The sequence below is a fragment of the Branchiostoma lanceolatum genome, chromosome 2 (assembly GCF_035083965.1).
Source record: "Branchiostoma lanceolatum isolate klBraLanc5 chromosome 2, klBraLanc5.hap2, whole genome shotgun sequence".
Classification (NCBI taxonomy): Eukaryota; Metazoa; Chordata; class Leptocardii; order Amphioxiformes; family Branchiostomatidae; genus Branchiostoma; species Branchiostoma lanceolatum.
In genome coordinates, this window is record NC_089723.1 from 38,073,425 (window position 1) to 38,100,322 (window position 26,898).

General features: G+C 42.2%; 1 protein-coding gene across 2 annotated transcripts in view; it reads right to left on the reverse strand.

Moving 5' to 3' along the window:
- LOC136428967 (centlein-like) overlaps nt 1-26,898 on the reverse strand; it is an 86,424-nt gene that overhangs the window by 20,144 nt on the left and 39,382 nt on the right. For both annotated transcript variants that reach the window (XM_066418816.1, XM_066418817.1), the window contains 12 exons: nt 25,447-25,556; nt 24,414-24,466; nt 14,195-14,266; nt 11,485-11,595; nt 6,098-6,198; nt 5,100-5,169; nt 4,044-4,181; nt 3,440-3,558; nt 2,710-2,832; nt 1,954-2,054; nt 990-1,102; nt 71-192 (listed from right to left, as the gene is read on the reverse strand). In XM_066418816.1, coding sequence (XP_066274913.1) covers nt 71-192; nt 990-1,102; nt 1,954-2,054; nt 2,710-2,832; nt 3,440-3,558; nt 4,044-4,181; nt 5,100-5,169; nt 6,098-6,198; nt 11,485-11,595; nt 14,195-14,266; nt 24,414-24,466; nt 25,447-25,556 — 1,233 coding nt within the window. The remainder of the gene's footprint in view (nt 1-70; nt 193-989; nt 1,103-1,953; nt 2,055-2,709; nt 2,833-3,439; nt 3,559-4,043; nt 4,182-5,099; nt 5,170-6,097; nt 6,199-11,484; nt 11,596-14,194; nt 14,267-24,413; nt 24,467-25,446; nt 25,557-26,898) is intronic.

Genomic DNA, 26,898 nt, shown 5'->3' on the forward strand with positions numbered 1-26,898 from the left:
CAATTGAAATGCAACTAATTAAAACACTTAAATTACTCTAACACACAACGTACACACAACCTAAATTCACCTTTTCTCCTTCACTAGACTCTCCTTGTCTTCAGTCAGCTTCCTGTTGTCTTTCTCCAGCGCTGAAGTTAGCTCTTTATTCTCCTTCTCCAGATTCTTCAACCTCTTTTCTAGAGTCTTATTCTGTGGTGATCGGAGAGGGTTGAAGAATTAATCCAGATGTTTTGGGACATACATGTACTTTTGAATTAATATGATATGAATAATCTCAAAGTTTCCACACAACAAGATTAATGCGACATTGATGTAACGTAAAGGTAAATGTCCCAAAGCCCTTGAGGCTGTAGGGGCAGTGGGTTTTTATCCACCGTGTCTGGGGCACGGTTATGAAGGCAAAGCCTACCCCTCTCCTTCCACCACCTTGTACCTCCCCAACCAAAGATGTGTGGAGGGTAGAAAGTTGTGTAAAGAGCCCTTTCCCAAGGGCACAACGTCGAGCCTGGTATGCAAAGAATCCAACCCATGAACTCTTTATCTTGTATCTGTGTAAGAGGGGTGAATTTCATGGAGTGGTAAAAAGTCACTAATTAATAGCAGTACGTCATTAATCTCTCACTATCTTGTAAGGGCAAGATGTCAATGTTGTGTTTTAGTAAGGACTGCCGTAATGATGTTCCCAGCAGGGGATAGATCCGGCGTCCGGGTGACGTCGCAACATAGTGTCTAGACTGCAGGTGTGGAACATGAAATAAAGTGAACAGCAGGCTAGGGGACAGAGAGTCAAGTTCTGGACGGAAGAGAGGACAGACGCCTGTGAGTTGAGCCGCCTGTGTGTGTACGGCAATGCTGCGTCCTGTGTGTGTTCCTTAGTCTTGTAGGCAGTTCCTCGTGCAGCATTCCCAAAGGAACCGGGCTGTAACATCACCCAACTTACATTTGCTAGTCTAGCCACATCTAAAGAGTAGGTAAGTAATCCAGACCTTCCTGAGAGTCTCCCGCAGCTCATCAGCCGCTGACTTCTTCCGGGGCGTGCTGGTGGCGTGGCCTCCCGAGCGGCTCGCCAGGTCCCGCTCGGCAAGCTGGAACATCAGCTCTGCAGAAAATACCGGGAGGTTTCCCATTAAAAATCAGACAATATACCTAAACTCATGATTAGCCCTACTCAATGCCTGAAGCAATTAGGAGTAGGCAGTCAGAAGACAGAACAAGCATTTTCATGGTAGTTTTAAGTTCACATGCAACATGTAGTGGAGAGGTCCTGAACCTAAACCTGCTTGAATCCTAAACCAGTGTTTGAAAGGCTAACTGCAGCGTGAGAATGACGAGTCTGGAGACAGCTCTCTATCTCCACGTCTACCTTGTCTTCCCAATGACCAGGAGGTAGGTAACCTCAACAACAGCAGACATGAAACCACCATGAAAATCTCAACATTTACAGCAACATGTGGGAGTGTCCCTGTGGTGTAGTGGTCTGCGCTTCTGGTACTTGCCACATCTGGTTCAAATTACTTGGACCAGAAGGCCCGGGTTCAAGCCCCAGGTTAGGACACTCCTGGACAAGAGGCGCATTGAGTCATACCAAAGACTTCATGAAAATGGTACATACTTCTGAAACAGTATGGAACTTAAACACACTCCACTGCCAGTGGACTAGCCCCCTGCTGCAGTGATTGCACCACAGTGTGGCCCAGGGCTATGAAACGGGGATGGGCACCGCCCTATACATCAATTATGGTGTGGGAGGATTTTAACTTTTAACTAACAGCAACATGCAAAAAGATGATGAACATTCTTTCTATTACTAGCCACAAAAATCTACTTTTAAAACAAATTATTTCTTTGTTTTCTTTCAATCCTTAACCTCTTTGGTTCTATCATGTGACAAACGCTAGCTCTTATCATAATTAGTGATTATCAAAATGTCTTCTGCTAGCCTTGTCTTACCTTCCCTCTCCTGCTGCAGCATGTTGGTGAGGTCGTTGACACTAGCCTCCTGTTGGGACACCTGAACCTTCATCAGATCCACCTCCTCCTGAAGGTTCATTCTACAGCAACACAAAGATACACAGTTTTACAGCTCTTTTAATATACCTTAGTTATAGGCTATGTCCGTACACAAATCAAATCTCTAACCCTTAACATGTCGGGTAATTATGGTTGGATAGGTGTGCAACTTTAGGCTTATTTTCCAGACTTTTTCTGAAATTCTGTAATTTCTGTATGCCAGTAAGAATTTCCCTTTTTCATTCTCACATCCAGTTTGTCTCTTGATTTAATTTGACATGTCTAAGAACTAAGAAGTGTTCCTGACTGAACTCTTCACACTGCAGCAGCGCCACCTAGCAGCAGTGTGATGTAGTCCAGTCAGTACTGCCCCGAGGAAAGTGACAGAGAGTTGGCTATGTGTATGTTAACACTTGATAGTATACAAAGAACTTTGCTATCCTTCTATTTACTGTAAATGCAAAAATGTTCCCGGGGATTTAATTTTGCGGTAGGGAGAAAATGAAGTGTTAGCAGTGGTTTTGAGTTCATATTTGACACAAAAGTAGCGCTACAGTCACACAATGGAACAGCTTTTTGCTGTGGTTCAAAGGTCGCGGTAAAGAGTTCACCACAAAAACAGCGAACAGAAAACCACCGTGAACATTTCTACATTTACAGTGATGGCTTGTGACATGTCAGAGTAGTGTTCCTGACCTCTCCAGCATGAGCTTCTTGTTCTCCTGCCTGAAGTACGTCAGCTCGTTCCACACCGTGTCGCTGTCCTCCTGCTGCAGGCTCCGCGGGTCCGACCTGCGAGCCTTCGGCCGCTTGCCACTCCTGGGGAAACATGGAGTAAGTTACAGAAGGCTATGGGACTACTTCTACCTCCTGCTACAGGCTCCGCGGGTCCGACCGACGTGCCTTCTGCCGCTTGCCGCTCCTGGGGAAACGCAGAGTGAGTTACAGAAGGCTATGGGACTACTTCTACCTCCTGCTGCAGGCTCCGCGGGTCCGACCTGCGAGCCTTCTGCCGCTTGCCACTTATGGGGAAAAAAAGGTGCAGAAGGCCTTGTGTTGGCGTAAGGGATAGATTGTTTGGCCCAGAACCCAGAGGTCCTGAGTAAGAATCCTCTGACAGGATAATGTAATCAGACAAATGAATTTTTTCTCCTTTTTCAGGAGCACCAGCCATTGCTGTTAATATCTATATTAACAATATTTAAGGTTCAATTAACAAGGTTCAATTAGAACAGCATCTGTATAGCCGGTAAAACTGCCCTTCGGCGTAACAAACCAGATTTGCACTCTGTGCAGCAGCAGCTGGTTATATTACACTGAACGACCTGTCACACCTAACCTTTACAAATCTAGGTGCAAGCGTTGTTTAAAGCTATCTAATGAGGATGCCCCTACTGTACATGATTAAGGTTTTGTGGAATCTTACTTCTCATGTTCTTCATAAGTCTTGATCTGTTCCTTGAGAATGCGGTGGCTGGACTGTAGCGCTCTGAGACGGTTCAGCCGGTTGTCGTGAGCCTTCTTCAGTTCACTCAACTCATTGTCCTTAAATGTGGAGATACCAATCAATCAATCAATCAGTCAATCAATAAACCAATCAATCAATCAATCAATTAATCAAGTACATTGCATGGTATGGTTTTCTGCACTTTGTTCAACTCACTTTCCTTAAGTGTATCCTTATATCAACAAACACATGTGCCTTGTCAAATCATTGAATCTACCCTAAGGCTTGTGTAATTACAGTTGTAGACAAGGCTGTCTCCGTACTTGTTGTGACGGATAAAAATTTCATGTCGTCCACCCAAAAAATCTGAAGTTCATGACATGAAATTGATGAAAATGTATCTTCGTAACCTTTTAAAGACATAACAATGAAACTTAATAGCTTAGTCAGCCCAAACAATGAGTGGGACAGAACAAATTCAAAGCTAACAACAGCCAGCCCTGGTTGTAGAAGACCTTACAAAGGCCCCTGTACTTTGTTCTGTTAATAAATTTCATGATGTAACATTATACATGACAGTTACCTTGAACTTGAGTTTCTTCAGCAGGTCTGCAGCTTTCTTCTCAGCAGTGTCCAGTCTCCTCTGCTGCTCTATCACGCCCATCTTACGGTTAGGAGACAGCGACCGCGCCCTCGCTGGAACCCTTCCCCCAGCACCACCCTTTGAAAAGACATTCAATTTAGTTTTCTTCACACTGACACACAACTAGGGGTTTCAAACGTTTGCCTTTATAAGGTCCAAGTCCAAGTTTAGGTCCAGAGATTTAGGTTCAGGTCCAGACCTGGACCTGATCCTGTGCAGTTGATGTTTTGTTTTATTAGACCAATATTAAGCATGGAGAAATAATACTGACATGCACAACTATAAAAGTTTCTTGGTGAGAAAACTTTCAAGATAAACCAGTGTTTGATATTTGAATGTTACACTGTCTTATTTTAAATGCCTTCTTTGTCAGAGGGGAGACTCTGGACTCAGGTTTTAGGCTTTCAGGTTTTTTGGACTCGGTTCTTGGATGTTATAAACTCTAAGGTCCGAATCAGGTCCAGCGAACCGGTTCCCACCCCTACACACAACAGTAAACTTTAAGATAAAATCAATAGCCTGTTTGCCAGCCTTTTTTAGCTTTACTCTGCGGAGCAAAGTAGAATAAAGCTAAAAAAAAGATAAAATACCATTTGAAAGAAAGTCAGCTGAGAATGCTTCAGAACCGTAATAATGGTAGTACAATTACTACAGGTGCACTCTATATTGAGTTGAGTTTATTAAGATCCACAATTAGCTTAACAGCTACTCTTTCTGTGGTCCATTCAAAAACATGACTGGACAAAACTACATGACACACGGGAACACAACATATACAGAATATACAAATGATAAAAGTAAGATAAGGCTATTTGAGGTCTATATATACAATGTTGACAATATCTAATTACTTTACAGTTTAAAACTATATTGTAAGGAAATTCAGAAGGATGACCACAGTATTTATCAGTTCCCTCGGACTCAGTTTGTACTCAATATGTAACCTTAATCAATAAAGAGAAAATAAGTGCATCTATATATTGATGCTATGTATACCTTTCTTCCCTTCTGAAGTGGCGAGGCACCAGGAGTAGAAGTTGCTCCCTTCTCAAGATTCTTTAGTTGCCTACATAAAAAGTCAACATAGTTTGATTAATATGTGCACACAAAAAAAAATAGAGTAATATAAAGACTGATGAATCCAAGCAGCAGTCAAAACTGCCCAAGAAGACCACTCGGGGAACCAATGAAATCTGGTCTGTGTGGACAGGTGGTCACTATCTTTAATGCTTGTATCAATGGGAAAAATTATCTAAGGAACTACTAAAAAGTGATCACATACGTCAGGTGGTCCTTATGTAGAGGTGCTCACTTGTACAGGGTTGACTTTGAAAATTCATAGTCAACTGGCACAGACTACTTTTAAAAATTGTAGGCATCTCACCGACCAACTACCATGATGCAATCTGTATCTCTGTTATATTGTATCTGACCCTTACCTCTTCCCTCATGACCTCAATGAAAAGCGGCCTGCCTGCCGATTTGAGCTTATCATGAAGAAACAAACAACAGGCGACCTAGACTCAAAGGATACTAAGAGACCCCTCCCACCCCTGCAATGTATTTCTCCCACCTAGAGAGAAGCCTGACCATAATCTGAGGAACAGGGAAACCCGACACATGTACAAACTCCCACTCAGTAAGACCAAAAGGCACAGTGACTCGTTCATTATGAGGACTCTGAGAGACCTTCAAAACCTAGTGTAAGGCTATATTCGTCTGTCCTCGATCGTCCAAAGTTGTAACCTTTTTAATGTATATAAGCGCATAGATATGAATATTGTGATGTGTTTTTTAAAATCTGGTCCACTGAAATGTTTTAAACATACTTCTGTAAGAAATCTAATGTAATTCAGGTGTGTCGTCAGACAGACCTGCAATGTTGATTTCAGAATAAAGATTGATTGACCTAGCTCGTGACTGATTCCTAACCATGGTATGGAGAAAGTCAAGAGGTCATGGTTGGCCATGGGTTTAAAAGAATGTCTCATCACCTGTTCCTCTCCCTGAGTTTGTCCTTGAGTAGCTGGATCTCCGTCTCCTGACTCTCCAGCCGACACTCCAGCTGGATGGCGTCGGTGTTCACCTGGGTGTCCTGGGGAAACACAAGCCACAAATGTTATGTTTCTATATCTATTGTTTGTTTATTTATTTCACAAGTTCATCCACAGAAAAAGAGACAAAAAACAAGAGCTATCTACCATTCAAAAATCAAGACCATAGCTTGTCCCGAATAGGAGATATCAAAACCACTGCAGTGCCATGAGAAGCTGCTATAAGGCCCAAAATTTTACAAGACCTACCTACATTTGAAATATCAAGGCAATCCATTCAGGCCTTCTAGTGGTATTGTGGTACTGGCAGATAATGTTACAAACCCCCAAAAGACACTCATAAAAGACTGTAAAGGTTTACTAATTCCCCTGACGTATGACTCTATTGCACTTGCAGAAAAGATTTACCAACAGCCACTACACATACAAATGTGTATAAGACATATTCTTGTGTTTGTAAGTAGTAGATAGCATTTCGGTACCATGGACATGTCCTTAAAGGCAACCAAAGCAATATTGGGGCCCCAAAAATGGAAATAAAAAAATCCTGAAATCTTTATGGTAGTGACATTTACTAACATTGTTTAGCACATATGCGTGATAACGTTATACTTTAGGTAAGGATTTTAAAACCGTGCAAAATTGCGCTGTACGATGATTCCTATGACTCTTCTTTTTACTGTCTGAACAGCAGTACTCATGAACAAGCTGGATCTGTTGGACAGTTGTCTCTTCTAGATATTCTTATTCTATTTGTTGTCTCGTCCACAAGTTAATTGTACCAGCTTTTAAAATCATCTTAAACACTTGCTAATTAAGTTTTAATATCATAGATCCAACATCACTTCGGGATGTTGTAATAAGAAGTAACAAAGTAATGCTGGATTTGTGTAAATGATTATAACTGCAGTCATACACGTCTTCACTACTGTTTTCCCCTATACCGCAAACAAGACATTAGATCTACCACATGCAGGGCATTGAAATCCTGCTAGGAGGCCTTGAGCAGAAATGCACCAGTCCTTAACTTAGAAATACAGGCACAGTCAAACCTGTACTACTGACCACCTGTACACAAACGTGACCACTTTTTGCTGGTCCCTTAGATATTTTTCCCCCTGAAAGTTTGACACAAGCATAAGAGTCCTGTCTACAGTGACCACCTGTCCACATAGACCAGATTTCATCGGCCCTCTGAGTCACTATATATAACCTCAGTTTTGACTAACTGTAGCGTCAAAAAGATCAATTTTGCTTCAGATTGATTCCTACCAACATAGATGAACTTTCAAGCAAGAAACCCGTTTCTGCACTAGGTACAAAAATCAATTTAATAAACCTACGCTGACGGGCAACATGATGATCAATGCTAACAGAGTGCAACAACAGACAACCAAGCTGGAACAAGGGACCAAAAAACCCTTATGTGACTGCCACCGGTATCCACAATAAAAACCTGTGATGACAACATCAGGGACTTACAACCATCCCTTAACAGAGACAGGGGGCGCCATAAGCTTTCTCCAACTTGTGATCCACTGCTCACAGAGTAACGTGTTCAATCTGCAGAATGTGACGTCATAGAAGCCGTGAATTGCTCATTACTTGACAAAGACTGGTGTTAGAAAGTCACAAATTTGGGTTGGAAATTATAGTTCAATTTTACTTCAGATTGTGACTTCTACCGACACAGATGATCTTTCAACTGTTTCTGTTCTCTTCACACCACCTGAACACCAAATAAACCTACACTGACGGGCAACACGACGATCAATACTAACAAAGTGAGACGACAGCCCTTATGGGACTGCCACCGGTATCCACAATAGAAATCTGTGATGACAACATCAGACAAAGGAATGTGAAATGGAGCGGAAAGATGAGGGACGTGGACAAGGACATCGGTCCACCGGGAACCGAACTGCACGATGTCTGCTCCTGATGGTAAATTAGATCGTACACTTCAATGACAGGAGAGTCCGCTCCGGTATGTTCCTACAAGGCGATCGACAGTCCGTCGGGACCGCGGAAAGCCAATAGCTGCAAGGGCAGACACGCAAGGTGGCACGCGAGGGAACACGCCACGATCAAAGAGCGACAGTCATTGTTCAGCCACATCACCTCCGAACAGCCACTAAACAGAGATAAAGAACTCCCCATCAATTATTCATCGTCCTCAAGTACACAATGCGGAGATTTATGGTGAGACTTTGGGAAAGTTGCCCGGCCACAAGACACGTGTTAAAGGCTCCTCGATAAATCAATAACTCCTCGCAAAACAGTTTTAAAAGGACAGAAGTTGATTTGCGAGCTGGCTCCGGGGAGCTTACCCAGGGAAGGACACAGATGAAAGCTGGCTTTTAATAAATCAATACGTAAACTGTCAACTCCAAATATGAGTTCCTCTCTCCAGGAAAAAGTGCCCGGGGAGGAGAAAACAAAACGAGACAAGACTGCAAACGTCGTCTGGCCATTTCAGTCTCCTGGACACTCAAAGAAAGACGTTTTACCATTTTCAGGCCAATACATTTGTAGCACTTAAAAAAAAAGAGACTGTATCATAACAAATACAAACATACACTCTATGTCAATCTGCCATTCTGTCGATATTCATGCACTCATAGTTTTTAGAATAGAGGAGTACTGTTGTGTTGATTACTTTGTTATTGTTGACACACATTGTACATGTACACGTCATGCATAATATGTACAACTGTCGAGCAATAAAGTTCTATTCTACTATTCTCGTTTTCTCTTGTAAACACATTTAGCGTCAGGGCGTTTAGCTGCTTTTGTTTGAAGACATTTTCATGAGGGAGAACTCTGGCTTTTGTCTGCGGATCAATGAGTAAACTGAAAGCCCCCAGCTTTGTTGAGCTCAGCTTACTTATGGGATATGTGGACAAGAGCACTACACGTGTATCGACGCCGCTGTGACAAATGGAGTCGTACAAGGACTCGCAGCTCCTACTGCCTCTGCACCCCTTCCATCCCTGATCCCGCTGCCCCAGGTAAAAGCTGGCTTTTAATAAATCAATACAAAACCCTTCAGACTTCAAATAGTGCATGTTTCTCTCTCTCGAACTAACAGCTATGGGAAAAGTTGTGAAATGCCAACATTATCAATACAAAACCCTTCAGACTTCAAATAGTGCATGTTTCTCTCTCTCGAACTAACAGCTACGGGAAAAGTTGTGAAATGCCAACATTATCAATACAAAACCCTTCAGACTTCAAATAGTAGTTTCTCTGTCTCGAACTAACAGCTATGGGAAAAGTTGTGAAATGCCAACATTATCAATACAAAACCCTTCAGACTTCAAATAGTACATGTTTCTCTCTCTCGAACAGCTACGGGAAAAGTTGTGAAATGCCAACATTATCAATACAAAACCCTTCAGACTTCAAATAGTACATGTTTCTCTCTCTCGAACAGCTACGGGAAAAGTTGTGAAATGCCAACATTATCAATACAAAACCCTTCAGACTTCAAATAGTGAAGGTGTCTCTCTCTCGAACTAACAGCTAAGGAAAAAGTTGTGACATGCCACGAAAATGCAGCATGTGAAAATGGAGAACTTCTGCTTGTGGGTGGTTGTCACAATACTTTATAATCATTGCCAATCATCCTGAGACTGAGAGTTGGTACAGTTAATTTTTACCATGTTACATGGTGACATTATCAATAGACAGCCCTTCAGACTTCAGATAATTGATGTTTCTCTCAAACTAACAGCTATGACAAGACCTCGGAAATGCCATGAAAATTGTAAAGGGTCCAAAGGATATAAGTGAAAAGTGTGAAAAGTTTAGCTCATCATATGAACTCAATGAACAGTTGAGCTACTCTTCCACGGGTTGAAACAGAGAAGAAAGATGCTGTAAACACAGTCAAATCAGAGTCGTGGCCACTGCTTTAAGGACATGTCCATGGTACTGAAATGCTATCAACCAGTAACAAATACTCCAGTACTTATCATACAAGTCTGTAAGACTTAGTGTAAAGGCAGTTATAGTTCTTTTCTGCTACTGCAAGAGTCAGAAGTCATAAGAGTTGGCCTGTGTGTGAGGAGTGTGTCCTTACCTGGTCCCTGGGGTGGAGGTTGGTCTGTGTGTGAGGAGTGTGTCCTTACCTGGTCCCTGGGGTGGAGGTTGGCCTGTGTGTGAGGAGTGTGTCCTTACCTGGTCCCTGGGGTGGAGGTTGGCCTGTGTGCCTGTGTGTGAGGAGTGTGTCCTTACCTGGTCCCTGGGGTGGAGGTTGGCCTGTGTGCCTGTGTGTAAGGAGTGTGTCCTTACCTGGTCCCTTGGGTGGAGGTTGGCCTGTGTGCCTGTGTGTGAGGAGTGTGTCCTTACCTGGTCCCTGGGGTGGAGGTTGGCCTGTGTGCCTGTGTGTGAGGAGTGTGTCCTTACCTGGTCCCTGGGGTGGAGGTTGGCCTGTGTGTCTGTGAGGAGTGTGTCCTTACCTGGTCCCTGGGGTGGAGGTTGGCCTGTGTGTGAGGAGTGTGTCCTTACCTGGTCCCTGGGGTGGAGGTTGGCCTGTGTGTGAGGAGTGTGTCCTTACCTGGTCCCTGGGGTGGAGGTTGGCCTGTGTGCCTGTGAGGAGTGTGTCCTTACCTGGTCCCTGGGGTGGAGGTTGGCCTGTGTGCCTGTGTGTGAGGAGTGTGTCCTTACCTGGTCCCTGGGGTGGAGGTTGGCCTGTGTGCCTGTGTGTGAGGAGTGTGTCCTTACCTGGTCCCTGGGGTGCAGGTTGGCCTGTGTGCCTGTGAGGAGTGTGTCCTTACCTGGTCCCTGGGGTGGAGGTAGGCCTGTGTGCCTGTGTGTGAGGAGTGTGTCCTTACCTGGTCCCTGGGGTGGAGGTTGGCCTGTGTGCCTGTGTGTGAAGAGTGTGTCCTTACCTGGTCCCTGGGGTGCAGGTTGGCCTGTTTGTGAGGAGTGTGTCCTTACCTGGTCCCTGGGGTGGAGGTTGCCCTGTGTGTGAAGAGTGTGTCCTTACCTCGTCCCTGGGGTGGAGGTTGGCCTGTGTGCCTGTGTGTGAGGAGTGTGTCCTTACCTGGTCCCTGGGGTGGAGGTTGGCCTGTGTGCCTGTGTGTGAGGAGTGTGTCCTTACCTGGTCCCTAGGGTGGAGGTTGGCCTGTGTGCCTGTGTGTGAGGAGTGTGTCCTTACTTGGTCCCTGGGGTGGAGGTTGGCCTGTGTGCCTGTGTGTGAGGAGTGTGTCCTTAGCTGGTCCTTGGGATGGAGGTCCGCCTGTGTGCCTGTGTGTAAAGAGTGTGTCCTTACTTGGTCACTGGGGTGGAGGTTGGCCTGTGTGAGAGGAGTTTGTCCTTACCTGGTCCCTGGGGTGGAGGTTGGCCTGTGTTCCGGTGTTCCTGGAAATGTTCAGGGAATCTCTCAGCTCCAAAATGAGCTCATCCCTCTCCCGTAGGTCTGCCAGCAGCTCCTGAAGGTTTAAAAAAACATTCCTCTCAGTTCTTGTAGTGCGTTGCGGCACATAGGTCAGCAAATATATGTTGATAAAGTTATTAGGACTCAAATGACTGTGTATCTCTTTTATATTGTTTCTGACCCTTACCTCTTCCCTCATGACCTCAATGAAAAGCGGCCTGCGTGCCGATTTGAGACAAAGGTTCAAACAAACAAACAAACAAACAAACAAATTTCCTTGCTGTTTCAGTGCAGGGCATACTTTTACAGGGAGAGGTTGCTAGCCCTTAAACGTGTTCCAGGCACCTCCTCAAACACGGGAACACCCATTTTACGTCCCTTCCAAACAAGTGGTGCAGCCTAGCCCCAACTTAGATGTCCTGACCCAGGATTGAACCGGGGTCTTACATGTAGCTTCCAGTTAGCAACTAATCAGAACCAGGAGCTTAACTGTGAGGCTGCTACCAGTTGAGCTCTAGGGACATCCCTTCTTAGACATAGTGGTGGCTTATTTTCACCTCTGGGTAAACACAGTCGGTTTCCATTTTCGTGATGCACCAAGCCTCAGGTAGGTTTGTGAAGTGAAAAGGGCTAAGTGGCATGTGCTGTCCTGGATTCACCTGCTACCGTAAGGGCATCTATTTTTGCTGGGACTCAATTTTGCGGTTGGAGGCATGAATGAGGTTTTCGTGATGTTTTAAGTTTGCGTCTGAAACAATTTTGTAGTACAGCAGTAATATATTGGAAAAGCATAATCTGTGATTTCACGAATTGGGGATGGAGAGGTCACTGTAAAAATAAAAACCACTCGAAACATTTCAAGATTTACAGTATGACAAGACAAATGGGGCAACATTGTCTACAAGGTTTCTTCCTCTGTGGCTTTCCCCTGTGACCAGAAAATTCAAAGATGCTTCTAAGAATTGCAAAAGCACTTCCAGGAACTGGAGCCTATTCTCTGACCTGAAATGACGCCCTCCTTTGTCATGTTAGTTTTGTCAAGCAAAGGCCTGCATTATGGGGTGGCGGTCATGCGGCGTAATGGCAGAGTGTTCGGCTCAGAAGCAAGTGGTCCCGGATTCAAATCCTGTCATGTCACCGATCTTGTGCCCTTGGGAAAGACACTTTACACGACTTTCCTCACTCCACCCAGGTGTGAATGGGTACCTGACTTCGGTTGGGGAAGGTTGTATTGAGGTCAAAGGAGGTGCCTTGACCACGTTATAGGTGAAGGGCTAGCAACCTCTCCCTGTAGAAATATACCCTGCTACTGAAACATGTGCCACTAGGCACTACAAGCGTCAGAATGAACGAACAAAGCTTAACTATCACCATTAATACAAATTGTGGACTACATGATCATGAGAGTTGCTGAAGGCACGATTGCCTGTTAGTGAGAATGGCTGTTTGCCTGTTGTGTTAGTGAGAATGGCTGGTTGCCTGTTGTGATAGTGAGAATGGCTGTTTGCCTGTTGTGATAGTGAGAATGGCTGGTTGCCTGTTGTGATAGTGAGAATGGCTGTTTGCCTGTTGTGATAGTGAGAATGGCTGGTTGCCTGTTGTGATAGTGAGAATGGCTGTTTGCCTGTTGTGTTAGTGAGAATGGCTGGTTGCCTGTTGTGTTAGTGAGAATGGCTGGTTGCCTGTAGTGTTAGTGAGAATGGCTGGTTGCCTGTTGTGTTAGTGAGAATGGCTGGTTGCCTGTTGTGTTAGTGAGAATGGCTGGTTGCCTGTTGTGTTAGTGAGAATGGCTGGTTGCCTGCTGTGTTAGTGAGAATGGCTGGTTGCCTGCTGTGTTAGTGAGAATGGCTGGTTGCCTGCTGTGTTAGTGAGAATGGCTGGTTGCCTGCTGTGTTAGTGAGAATGGCTGGTTGCCTGCTGTGTTAGTGAGAATGGCTGGTTGCCTGTTGTGTTAGTGAGAATGGCTGTTTGCCTGTTGTGATAGTGAGAATGGCTGGTTGCCTGTTGTGTTAGTGAGAATGGCTGGTTGCCTGCTGTGTTAGTGAGAATGGCTGGTTGCCTGCTGTGTTAGTGAGAATGGCTGGTTGCCTGCTGTGTTAGTGAGAATGGCTGGTTGCCTGTTGTGTTAGTGAGAATGGCTGGTTGCCTGTTGTGTTAGTGAGAATGGCTGGTTGCCTGTTGTGTTAGTGAGAATGGCTGGTTGCCTGCTGTGTTAGTGAGAATGGCTGGTTGCCTGCTGTGTTAGTGAGAATGGCTGGTTGCCTGCTGTGTTAGTGAGAATGGCTGGTTGCCTGCTGTGTTAGTGAGAATGGCTGGTTGCCTGTTGTGTTAGTGAGAATGGCTGTTTGCCTGTTGTGATAGTGAGAATGGCTGGTTGCCTGTTGTGATAGTGAGAATGGCTGTTTGCCTGTTGTGATAGTGAGAATGGCTGGTTGCCTGTTGTGATAGTGAGAATGGCTGTTTGCCTGTTGTGTTAGTGAGAATGGCTGGTTGCCTGCTGTGTTAGTGAGAATGGCTTAAGGAGTGGTTGCCTCAGTAAGAATGGCTGAAGGCGTGGTTGCCAGTGTTAGTGAGAATGGCTGTTTGCCTGTTGTGATAGTGAGAATGGCTGGTTGCCTGTTGTGTTAGTGAGAATAGCTGGTTGCCTACTGTACCTGATGTTGCTGTCTCAGGTCCATCTCGGCAGCCTGGAGGGCGTTGAACTGTACGCTGAGCTCCGCATACATCTGGGGAACACAGAAGCACTGTTAGTAATGTATCATTCAAAAAGACTTTTAATGTTACAGTAAGATTTTTTACTTTACTTTCACGAGTGTAACTGGTTCTATAAATGTACTACATGGTTTTGTATTACACGTACAGTTGTAATTATACTGTAATTTAAGTCCACTGTGATTTGATTTTGTCATAAGGCTATAGGGAGAAAACGAAGACATTGCAGAGGTTTTGAGTTCGCAATAGCGCTACAGTCACATACTGCTACAGTACTGGAAACACCGGCGCAAGTATCCAAGTTGTATATAGCATTCTATCAGAGGACACAAAAGTTACTACTGGTTATTCAACAGGTGAGCTTAAAAAGGAGGATGAAATATGGGCGACGCCACCAAAATTGACCTACATTCCAGCAGGTAGTTTGACTTCAATTTGTATCCAGGATTGCATTACTGCACCACATGTCATTGTTCATTAGTATAAGCAAACAGACTACAGGTGACATATCGCTTAGATCCGGAAGTGTCAGTTTGTGATGAGTTGTTGGGGCAGGATCCCTGACTGATTGTCCAATATTTCATACCCGGATGTATTACAGTCGGTTTTTAACACCATCTGGGACCGACCAGCCCTTACTGGGAACCTGCACAGATAGATCATCAACTATCCGGGCTAAACCAGGTCAAGGATTGATGGTCTGGGCTTTGCTATGACACAGATGAGAACACACAAAAAGTTTGTCACTTTTTTTAAAGATCGCAACCAGCTGTATACGTTTGCAAACCACCAAGAATCAAAACTTTAAACATAGATTAGCATGGAAGCTCTTCTGTGTACTACTTGGTAGTAAATTAAATCATATTAGTACAATGCTAAACTTTTATTTTATTTATTTATTTATTTATTTATTTATTTGTTCGGCTGCGTACAATGTACAGCAGCCAAGGCTGCCCGACTAGCTATTGCTATTACAAGGGGCCAGCCTTGCTGCGAAAGTACATGATAAAATAGTTAAAAATAAAACATTCACATATACAATCCTACAACTCTTACCGTGAATCAATATACATTAAACTTTTATCCAACACAAAGGTGTATAAGGATCAAATTTTCTATTACTGTCGCCCTTCCCAGGATCAAAAATGCCGAAGTCACTGCCGAACGTTAACTCGCGAGAGTTACAGACACTTGACCTTATTGACACGTGCCTTTACGGATACGTGACGTCAGCAATTGGTCAAACATGCCAGGAAGTTTATAATGCCCACCGTCTCTGTAACTTTAGTGATGGCTGGAGTACATGGCCTCATTTATACCCCTCATAAATAAAGATAAAGAATAAATAAAGATGTTAGACAAACTACCTAAATTGCCTATTGAAACCCAAACCAACTCCCAAGCTAGAACATTTGGTATCACATGAAACAAAATGCATCTCAGTAAAGTAATAAATTACAAGTCTAACTAAACGTTTCAAAAAAAATTGTTTACTAAGTGAAATGTTTAACAGGCAGTTAAGTTAACTTAAAGTTTGTAATCATGTTTTGCTAACATTCAACTTTATCTTATGTGGTGCACCCAAAAGTCTTTCTGTGCACCTAATTCTTTTGGTTGGGTGCACCAGTGCACCTATTCCCATAAATGAATTTCAAGCCCTGGAAAAGATTTTTTCGGTCCCCCAAGTGGTCTTCTTGTCAACGAGCAGTTTTGACTGTACTGTCAAAGTTTTCCCAGTGGCAACAGTTGCCCACCACTTCACCCCAAAAGTTTCCGCCAGCCAGCTAGCCCAGTCGAGTTGGGTATCAAGTCCAATTTCACAGTCAATGTGCCCTGATAGACACCATGCTGAGTTTCTTCAGGGTGCCGTCACAAAGACATCTTCCGTCCATTCTTCACCTCGCGCACGCCCTGACACTGACGGATTCCCCGTGGACATCGCAGTCTTTATCTTTACCACGCCGTTTTGTACGCGTAAAGCCACCCTTCATGCTACGTCTTTCTTTGCAACATCCGTGCCCACCCACTTCAGATGGAAAAGGGACATTAAAGAAAACTACCCGTTCTGGAAAGACTGTGCAAGTATTGTACAATGGATGCAGTGTAAAATTTCATTTGAAACTGGCCTTATTTAAGGGCTGAAAGAGACAGACTTTATGAAAAAGTTACCACAATTTCCCATTGAGCTTTCACCTTCTAGAAAACCTCCACAAAAGTACATTTCTACTAAAAGCATAAAACACACTTACCGGTAATCATTAAAAACATGGGACTATTCAGTAGCTATGATTGCCTCCAAAGGAGAGGCTTAACCCCTCAGTGATGTACTTAGAAACATCAGACAGATCTTTTGACTAGATATTTCTTTATCTTTTTACATAACAGTATCTAGTATGTGTTCCCTAAATGCAATTAGCCTTCAGGCATGCGTTTGCAACTAAATAAAATAAAGCTAATATCTTCACCTCAGCACCACACACAAAGATGCAGCTGGTATTCCTTGGAAATTGTTATTCTAAGCCACAATCTGTCTGCAAAAAGTTATCAACTTACCGAAATGACAGAGAAATGTTCTTATTGGTTACAGGGAGGAGGAAGGTCAATCCGCTGACCACAATCCTTTATTACATGTATGTTATACATAGAAAAGACATACCATGACCGCCCCTACTGCTATTTGTCTGTATCTTTCCCCTCAGGTTCGCACCTTGACGAATCACATGTGCTTTTTATTCAGGGCGGCTGTATCTAACGGCAGGCAAGGTTCCCGTCTCCCGTGTCACTTTCAGATGCAGACAAGACGCTGGGAAATTGGAAAAATCCCTTCACTGTTTATTCTATTTGTAAGGGGCAGAATGATATGAGCTGGGAGCAGATTTGATGAGATGTATTTCGGTATTCAATAAGGGACTTCCTCTATCCACGGATTGGGGTGTTCCCCCTACTCTATCATTCCTAGGGTCGTACCTCTGCAGCAGGGCTCCAAATCCATTTTTGGGAAGAGGTGCACTTGGGCACCTAACTTTAAAATCTAGGCGCATAGAAAAAATTGGGTCAAAAAGAGCAGTGTCAGCAAAGTCTAATTACAACCTGTATCTTCAGAACTTGAATATGATGAAATTCTGTAGCTAACTTCTAATTTTTTTTTCTTAAGTTTTTAAAACAAAGGTTTTATCATTCTCATCCGACAATTAAAAGTCAAGATTATGCTATGTACAATATGATTGTACTGTCTTAGTCTTTTATTTACTAATTAATCTTTAGGGTGGTCTCTTCAGTTCACATGGTAACTGATGTCCAAGGGAGACCTTGCAAATATATAATCCAAGACAAATATCGAGTTGCACTCACAGTTAAAACGTTAGGTGCACAGCTCCAAGTTTGGGTGCACAATAGTGCAAATCATTGATGTGTCCAGGACCTGTCTCTCCGTCCCAGGACGGAAATTTGATTGTTGGGACGGACAAAAATTTCACACCATCCGTCCGAAAAGGACATGAAATTGAAATGGAAACATATTTTTGCAAGCTTAGAATGACAGATTTAACAATGAAAATCAACAATATGGGCTCCCAAACAGTGAGTGGGACAGGGGAAAAAATGAAGCTGGAGACAGCCCTGCTGCAAATGTGCACGGAAAAGGAAAAATCAGTTTTATTACAAAGGTGTTATCATTTCTTCTAACACTTAAATGTCAAAATCATACTATGTACATGTATACTACTAATAAGTCTTCTATTCATTTATGAACCTTCAGTTTACATGGTGACTGATTCAACTAATCCAACACAAATATCTACTAGTAGGTGAACACACACTGTCAGTCAAACACTATACACCTGTACAGTTCCAATATTGGGCGCAAAACAGTGCAGTCGCACCCAGCATTTCCAGCCCTGGCTACGCAGTGATAAAACAAGCGCGGAAAAGGAAATCCACGGTGGCATTTATCTCGGCCTTCAGCTTGTACCGGACAAAATGGGAGAGCAAAGACCATTATCCCGCCCTGACCTGTGAAAGTCTGTGTCAATGCAATTTGCCGAGTGTGTCTAACCCGGAACTAACCCCTTTGACTGTGGCCGCTACACACACTGACTGTTAAATCGGCCATCCCCGCTCGACTTGCGCCTCCATAATACCTTTTCCTTGGAGCAAATTGTCCTGAACACTTGGAATTGTCGTAACAGCTCAGAGGTTAAGAGAGAGCAGGGTTTAATATCAAGCGACAGTGCGCAGGGCCGAGTAACTCCGATAGATGGGCTATAAAAACTTGTCACCTGCTTAAAGGTATTGATCCATCATCTCCCCGTCAACAATCAACGACAAAATCATTTCTCGGCCCATCCCTCATATCGCAGCGAGCACCCCCGGGGGACCGCGGATACCCATCGTCAAAATTGCGGAGTCGTTATCTTCGGAGCGGCAGCCACCTCTTTGTTGTCGGTACATGCGAAAGCGCTGTTCCACCTGTCAGCCGAAGAGTGATGGCACCATAACGAGATGATGCCAGGGTTCATATAACCCATGGAGGGGGCAGTTACGTGGGTGATGACACTGTAATGCGGATCAAAGTGACAGCTTGACATGCTATACCTCCCTGTTACGCCACCCTTTACCGATCGCGCACGCTGCTGTGTGCCATTTGTACCCCTGAATTATTCACCGTTTGTGAGGGCTCGACGTGGTCGTCCTTTATCCGGCGATTCTCGACAAGGGTGGGGGAACAATAAGGTTAGGGACTGTGAAAAGACAGGCAGTGACATGTAACCCAGGTGGTCCTGGGCTCTTGACATGATGTATCCCCGGCAGATCCGTGTTCCTCTCAATAATTCATACCTGCCGAGGGGAGACAAAGGACGCAGGCCCACACTTTTGCTCCTGAAAGTGACAATCTGTCACATTCTCATGTCCTGAGAGCTCGGCAGTACCACATGTATCAGGAAATAACTGCATGAATATTTCATGCAATGAATTGACAATATAAATCAGAACACGATCTCTTTCAGCAGTAACCATGAAACTTTTAGCCAAAGTTCGATATCGCGCTCCCCAAAGAGTTGGAAAGTTGTAGCAACAGTGCGATCACAAGATGGGCCCCTGTACATACAGTATGCCATTGATTGAAACCCTATTATCAGGCAGTCGTTCATCATACTTGCACACTTTGTCACTTTCTGAAGGGTTACAACAGAGCGGGCAGACGGGGGAGGGAGGAACATGACTGGCCTTGCAATGAATGAACCCGACGAAGTTTGGGTGGACGTCAGTACCACAGACAAGTTTCATTTTCCAGAGATATGGTTTTGACTGTCACATAATCTTAACTTCTTGCAAAATGCTAACTCTACGAAGTATGTTACAAGCTAGGATCTGAGATTCTACTGGTGAAACAAAATGAAATAGAAATGAATGCACCAACGAAGTTTGGGTAGACAAGTAATACAGAGAAAGAATAATTTTGACATAATCTTAACTTCTTGCAAAATGCTTACTCTACAAAGTATGTTACAAGGGACCTGAGTGTGATTCTACTGCTAAGACAAATGAAATGAAATGCACCAACAAAGTTTGGATAGACAAGTACCACAAACAAGTTTCATTTTCCAGAGATATGGTTTTGACTGTCACATATTCTTAACTTCTTGCAAAATGCTAATTCTACAAAGTATGTTACAAGCTAGGATCTGAGATTCTACTGGTGAAACAAAATGAAATAGAAATGAAAGCACCAACGAGGTTTGAGTAGACAAGTAATACAGAAAAAGAACAATTTTGACATAATCTTAACTTCTTGCAAAATGCTAATTCTGCAAAGTATGTTACAAGGGATATGAGATTCTACTGGTGAAACAAAACGAAATAGAAATGAATGCACCAACGAAGTTTGGGTAGACAAGTAATACAGAAAAAGAATAATTTTGACATAATCTTAACTTCTTGCAAAATGCTTATTCTACAAAGTATGTTACAAGGGACCTGAGTGTAATTCTACTGCTAAAACAAAGGAAATAACATGAATGCACCAACAAAGTTTGGATAGACAAGTACCACAAACAAGTTTCATTTTCCAGAGATATGGTTTTGACTGTCACATAATCTTAACTTCTTGCAAAATGCTAACTCTACGAAGTATGTTACAAGCTAGGATCTGAGATTCTACTGGTGAAACAAAATGAAATAGAAATGAATGCACCAACGAAGTTTGGGTAGACAAGTAATACAGAGAAAGAATAATTTTGACATAATCTTAACTTCTTGCAAAATGCTTACTCTACAAAGTATGTTACAAGGGACCTGAGTGTGATTCTACTGCTAAGACAAATGAAATGAAATGCACCAACAAAGTTTGGATAGACAAGTACCACAAACAAGTTTCATTTTCCAGAGATATGGTTTTGACTGTCACATATTCTTAACTTCTTGCAAAATGCTAATTCTACAAAGTATGTTACAAGCTAGGATCTGAGATTCTACTGGTGAAACAAAATGAAATAGAAATGAAAGCACCAACGAGGTTTGAGTAGACAAGTAATACAGAAAAAGAACAATTTTGACATAATCTTAACTTCTTGCAAAATGCTAATTCTGCAAAGTATGTTACAAGGGATATGAGATTCTACTGGTGAAACAAAACGAAATAGAAATGAATGCACCAACGAAGTTTGGGTAGACAAGTAATACAGAAAAAGAATAATTTTGACATAATCTTAACTTCTTGCAAAATGCTTATTCTACAAAGTATGTTACAAGGGACCTGAGTGTAATTCTACTGCTAAAACAAAGGAAATAACATGAATGCACCAACAAAGTTTGGATAGACAAGTACCACAAACAAGTTTCATTTTCCAGAGATATGGTTTTGACTGTCACATAATCTTAACTTCTTGCAAAATGCTAATTCTACAAAGTATGTTACAAGCTAGGGTCTGAGATTCTACTGGTGAAAGAAAATGAAATAGAAATGAATGCACCAACGAAGTTTGGGTAGACAAGTAATACAGAAAAAAGGATAATTTTGACATCTTAACTTCTTGCAAAATGCTTATTCTACAAAGTATGTTACAAGGGACCTGAGTGTGGTTCTACTGCTAAAACAAATTAAATGAAATGCAATGAATGCACCAACAAAGTTTGGGTAGACACAGCCAAAGACAAGTTTTATTTCTCAGAGATATGATTTTTCTTTAAATTGTTAATTCTACAAAGCGTTATAGAAGAACTTTATTGCACGACAATCGCACATGGTACAATGTTATAAGTGCAATGAATGCACCAACGAAGTACCACAGACAAGAATTTAGTTTTCTTGAGCTGCAATTTTGACGATCTGAATATATTGACTCTCTTCCTCTGCAAGGTATGTTTTAAGTGCAACAAAATCAATGAAGTAACAGAGTTTGTTTGTATACAAGTATTTCAGACAAGTTTCATTTTTTTAGATATAAATTTGACAATCTGAAGAGCCTGTTTTGCTAATTCTGCAAAATATGTTATAATAGAAATAGAAAGTGCAATGAATAGACCAACAAAGTTTGGCTAACCCTTCCGTCAATGAAGTTTTTGCTTCCACAGCCAAGGACAAGTTTTATCTTTTGTCACTTGGACAATACGAAGTGTTTGAAAAGCTAATTCTGCAGTAAAGTGTTGTAAATGTGATGTTCATCATGATCTCAATATGTACTCAGCCTTTTGAAGTAGCAAAATAAAAGCTTTTACTTTTAGATGCAAATTTTCAATCTCGTGGATAAGTTTGTTCCACAATCATGTATGATCATTATAATAACTTTTATGAATCACTCACTCACTCTCTCCCATAGCTTAGTCAGCCGTCGGGGCAGCATAGGTTTCTGTGAAGGCTCTCCACTGCTGGCGGTTCTCCGCCAGTCTCGTCATCTGGTTTGCTGAGTGACCGGTCCACTCCTTGAGATCTGAGATCCACGACCGACGGGGACGTCCCCGCGGCTGCGCACCCTCCGCTTTTCCTTGAAGAATTGTGTGTGCAAGAGTGCCTTTCGCCCTAGACACGTGTCCGAACCACTGCAGTTTTCTCTTTTTAACCAAGGACAGGAAACTGTCGAGTGGGCCTTGCAGAGTGTGGATGCGTTCCTTGACTTCTTTGTTTGTGGTGTGTGATGTCCAGTGAACTCGTAGCAGTCTGCGATAACAGTTCATTTCAAACGCGTTGATTCTCTTCGCTATTTCTGCATATTTCTGAATATTTATGAATATCCATGTCTAAATTCTTCCTGCAAGAATTCTTTCACACCTTTTCCTTTCAATGGGATTTGCTGTATAGACAATTGACCTATGTGGATGAGGACATCAAACAAGCTATATGCCTTGAAGCCTTTGATTTTTTAACAATTGTCTAAACTACAACTTTAAAAAGTAAAAATAAACATAGTAAGGGGCATCAGAAACCTTTTGGCCTTTCAATCCTTTATTTACTTTACATTACCCATCTTTTAAGTACATAATAATTGGAATCACAGAAAACAGACAAAAGTGACATTACCAGATAATAACAAGAAATTTAAAAAAAATAATTCCTCCAAGAAATATCAAGGGTTTTGGGGGAATTTCTTGAGTGATTCATTATTGCGGATTCCTTGCTAATTCTCCCAATGCATTTTCATGCCTATGCAAAGCAAACCTTCTACTCTCGCACACATGTCATCCTCATAAATTTGAACCCAAGCCAACTCCACCTTCTGCCACCAAGACGAAACGACTTTAAACTGGGACAATCTTAGACCAGGGCTATGGAGAAAAACTTGAACACACACTCAGACAAACAAACAAACAAACAAACAATCTGACAAACATACAAACAAACCCTCTGTTTTCACTGAGGTACATGACTTTTGTGTAATAACAGTTTTATGGTCTTGGACAGCTATACTGGTAACCACAGTTTAATGGAAGGTACTTCAGCACCAAGGAGAGATAAGACATCTGAGTACTGAGTTCCTTTGGGTCTTACATATCAGGGCTTGAAATGCTGTTAAATATTACAACAGAATAGAATATATCATTGCACAAAACTATGGAAAAATCAGAAGCATTTAGTTAAGTGGGGACACCATGTCTTCAATTGTTAGATTAGTTGACCGGGAAAAATTGCAAATTGTTCATCATTTTTTAGTTGCTTTTGTGTTTGCATGTGTACATGTATCTGTAAATTTCATTGTTGTTGGAAATTCTAAATAAAGATTTTTAAAAAACTATAAAAAAAATAAGATGCACAGGAAAAAAAATAGGTGTACAACATGACATGAAGTTGAATGTCAGCAAAATCTAATCAAAAACTGTACTGCCTTTCTTCATCAGAGTTTGACTTTGAAATTCTAATGCTAACTTCAAGATCTTAATAAAACAAAGTCTTTATAATCTTTTCAGACACTTAAATGTAGAGAATATGCTGTATACTAGTGTACAATTACCTACGTAACCCTAAGCAAATATTTAGGTGCATCCATAGTCAACAATAAGGTGCCCAGCTCCAATTTCGGGTGTACAAAAGTGTATTATGCACCCAGTATTTCCTGCCCTGCTATTGCATAATGCCATCCAGGGCCGTACGTTCAGAGTCTTCTACTTCAAGACACATGTACGGTTAATGTGTTCCAGGGATGTAAAAGCTCAATTGAGCAGCAGAAGTGCCCAGTAAACATAAGTACAACTTCACCAAGTCTCTAAGAATCGTAAAGGAATGTAATCCAAAGCCTCTTGAACCACTCGGCGGAAGAATCCCCTTACCTTCTGCCTAATACTAATAGTTTCATCAGGTTGGTAAGTCACTGAATAAAAAGACTCTTTTTTACACAACCAAGAGATTCATTCAACCGACATTTTGGTGACCATCTGTCACCTTCTTCAAGGCAATTCTGACTGGTTGACAGCACAGGTGTCGCTTCTTATAGATGCCTTCCCAAACGCAAAGTATTTACATATATACAGTCACAGGGAATGACATCACAATACATACTGTATATATGTAAATAATTTGCATTTGGGAAGGCATCTATATGCAGCGACACCTGTGCTGCATTGCAATGTGAACCAGTCAGAATTGCCTTGAAGAAGGTGACAGATGGTCACCAAAACGTCGGTTGAATGAATCGCTTGGTTGTGTAAAAAATAGTCTTTTTATTCCCTTACCTTCTGATAGGAAGTAGACTCGAAGTTGTAGGCATCCTCTTGGTTCCTCAGAACTGTGGGCCAGGAAATACAGTCATGATTATACAGGTAGAAAAACTAGTTAACAGCAATCTAGTAGTTAACAGCAATTTAGTAGTAGTAGTAGTAGAACCTTTATTTTGTGGTGGGTCTGACAGGATATTTCATACATCATCAGCAGACATTTGTAAGTCAGAGTATAATACTGTACTTTGCTTTCCAAGTAGACAATTAGCATAAACATATTAAGTTTCCTGTAGCACTACATTTTGTACCCCACACACACATGTACAGAACAGACAAATGCTTTCAGTACAGAAAAGTTTCCACCATGCAGCGAAAAGTTCTTGGCCAGGAAATACAAGTCTTGAAAATTCATGACAAACGTTCTCCCTGCTGCCTAACATTGTAGCCTTTGCAAATCTGATGCCAAAAGACTACTTCAGCAAGACAGCAAAACATGAATTTATATTCTGTACGAGAACAAATGCTGTTGTAGTAGCTACCCAGTTTTCATTTCATTTCATTCACATATATTTTGTGAGCATTGGGTAAGAAGCACATTGCTTACTTCAAGCTTTCTACTCAAAAACGTTTTAAAAAAATAGAAGTAAAAAAAAAACTCAACAATTACGAGAATCTACCTGTACAGTGAATTAAAGTACAGTGACTATATTGAAGATGTTACAGTTTTGTAAATGTGAAAGTGACATGGACCCTCATAGTAGTAAAGAACATTAATGTACTTTCATTGAGTTGCGGCAGGCTACTACCCAGTTGTCTTCAAGATAAAACGAATACATGAACAAGCCAGTAGGGGGCCCAAAATCTTATCATTTTGAGGTCTCAAGAAGACCTACCCAAATACCAAGTATGAACTTATAATGAAGACAATCCATGAAGGCATTCTCGAGTTATCTTGTTCACACACACACACACACACACACACACACACACACATGAAAACATAGCCTTCTTGACTAAGATAATAAAGACGTTGCTGTTCCAGACTGACCCTTCTGTGTGTCGAGCTGTAGAGTCTGTAGCTGCCTGATGAGTTCGGCCTGCTGTGCAGCCTGCTCGGAGCACAGCCTGTGGGTGTTCTGCAGCTCAGCCAACTCCTTCCTGCATGTGGGGAGCAGAAATAGTAGTTACAGATCCTTCCTACATCTTGGTGTACAGGGGTGTGTTTAGTGTACCATCACCATTTCTATAGCCTTTGGACCACACAGGCCACTACAGTTAGGAAGCTACATGTAGTCCACTGGTGGTGAAATGAGTTCAGCTTCCATAGTCTTGCTCTTAAGGTAACTGAAATAGTAGTTACAAGTCCTTGCCACATCTTTTAGTGTACAGGGGCGGTGCCATCACCATTTCAATCTATAGCCTTTGGACCACACAGATCACCACAGTAGGAAGTTACATGTAGTCCACTGGTGGTGGAATGAGTTCAGCTTCCATAGTCTTTCTCTTCAGAGAGCGGAAATAGAAGTAACAAATTAAACATTTTTTCCATAGCCTCTTTAAGTGAATGAGCATCTAGTGTTTTTCATAGCCATGATCTGATACATGTATACATGAAAGAAAGAAAGCACATTGTATCAAAGCCCATGTGCATCTACTTGCAATGGAAACTGAGGGAATCGCCCATTTTTTTCTAGAGAAAAGGCAGCAGTTAATTTCGACTGTAATCAAAATCAGAATGTAATCTAGCCTCGGGACAAATTTTCGTTTTCATAAAAGTATCAGATAACAAAAACCTAGAGAGATTGAATGACACCAACGACCTGAAGTTCTCTGCTATGAAGTAACTAACCCAGTCAATAATTTTTGCAATGATACCAAAACTTAATCATGATAATACATGTAGAAAAACAGGTTAACAGCAATAGTGGATCTTACAAGATATACCATACATCATCAACATACATTTGTAGGAGTAAGAGTATAACACTTTGCTTTCCAAGTAGACAATTAACATAAACATATTAAGTTTTCTATAGCACTGCATTTCGTACCCCACACTCACAGGTACAGAACAGACAAATGCTTTCAGTCCAGAAAAGTTTCCACCATGCAGCGAAAAGTTCTTGCATGTTTGCTGAGTGCACACTTAACTTCTGCTGAGGCTGACAGAGGCCACAATGCATGTATGATTTGTGTGCGTTGCCACCCCGAGTGCTGACCGAGTACAAAGCGAGCTAATGTACGGGAAACGTTATCACACCATGTTGCTCCCTGATGAAACTCGCCATCGATCCACCGGAAAGTCTCTGGCTCTGGGCTTTATTCATCTCAACATCAATAAAATATGAAAAGAAACTTTCGCATTAGTGGGACGGTCATTGGTGGACGAAACAATATCTCTCAACTCGTCAGCGGTGCAGCGCCGTGAGATAAAGTTGTCTCCGCTTCCATAACTTCGCCCCTCAAATGAATATAAATCACCGCAATTGACGTGACATAC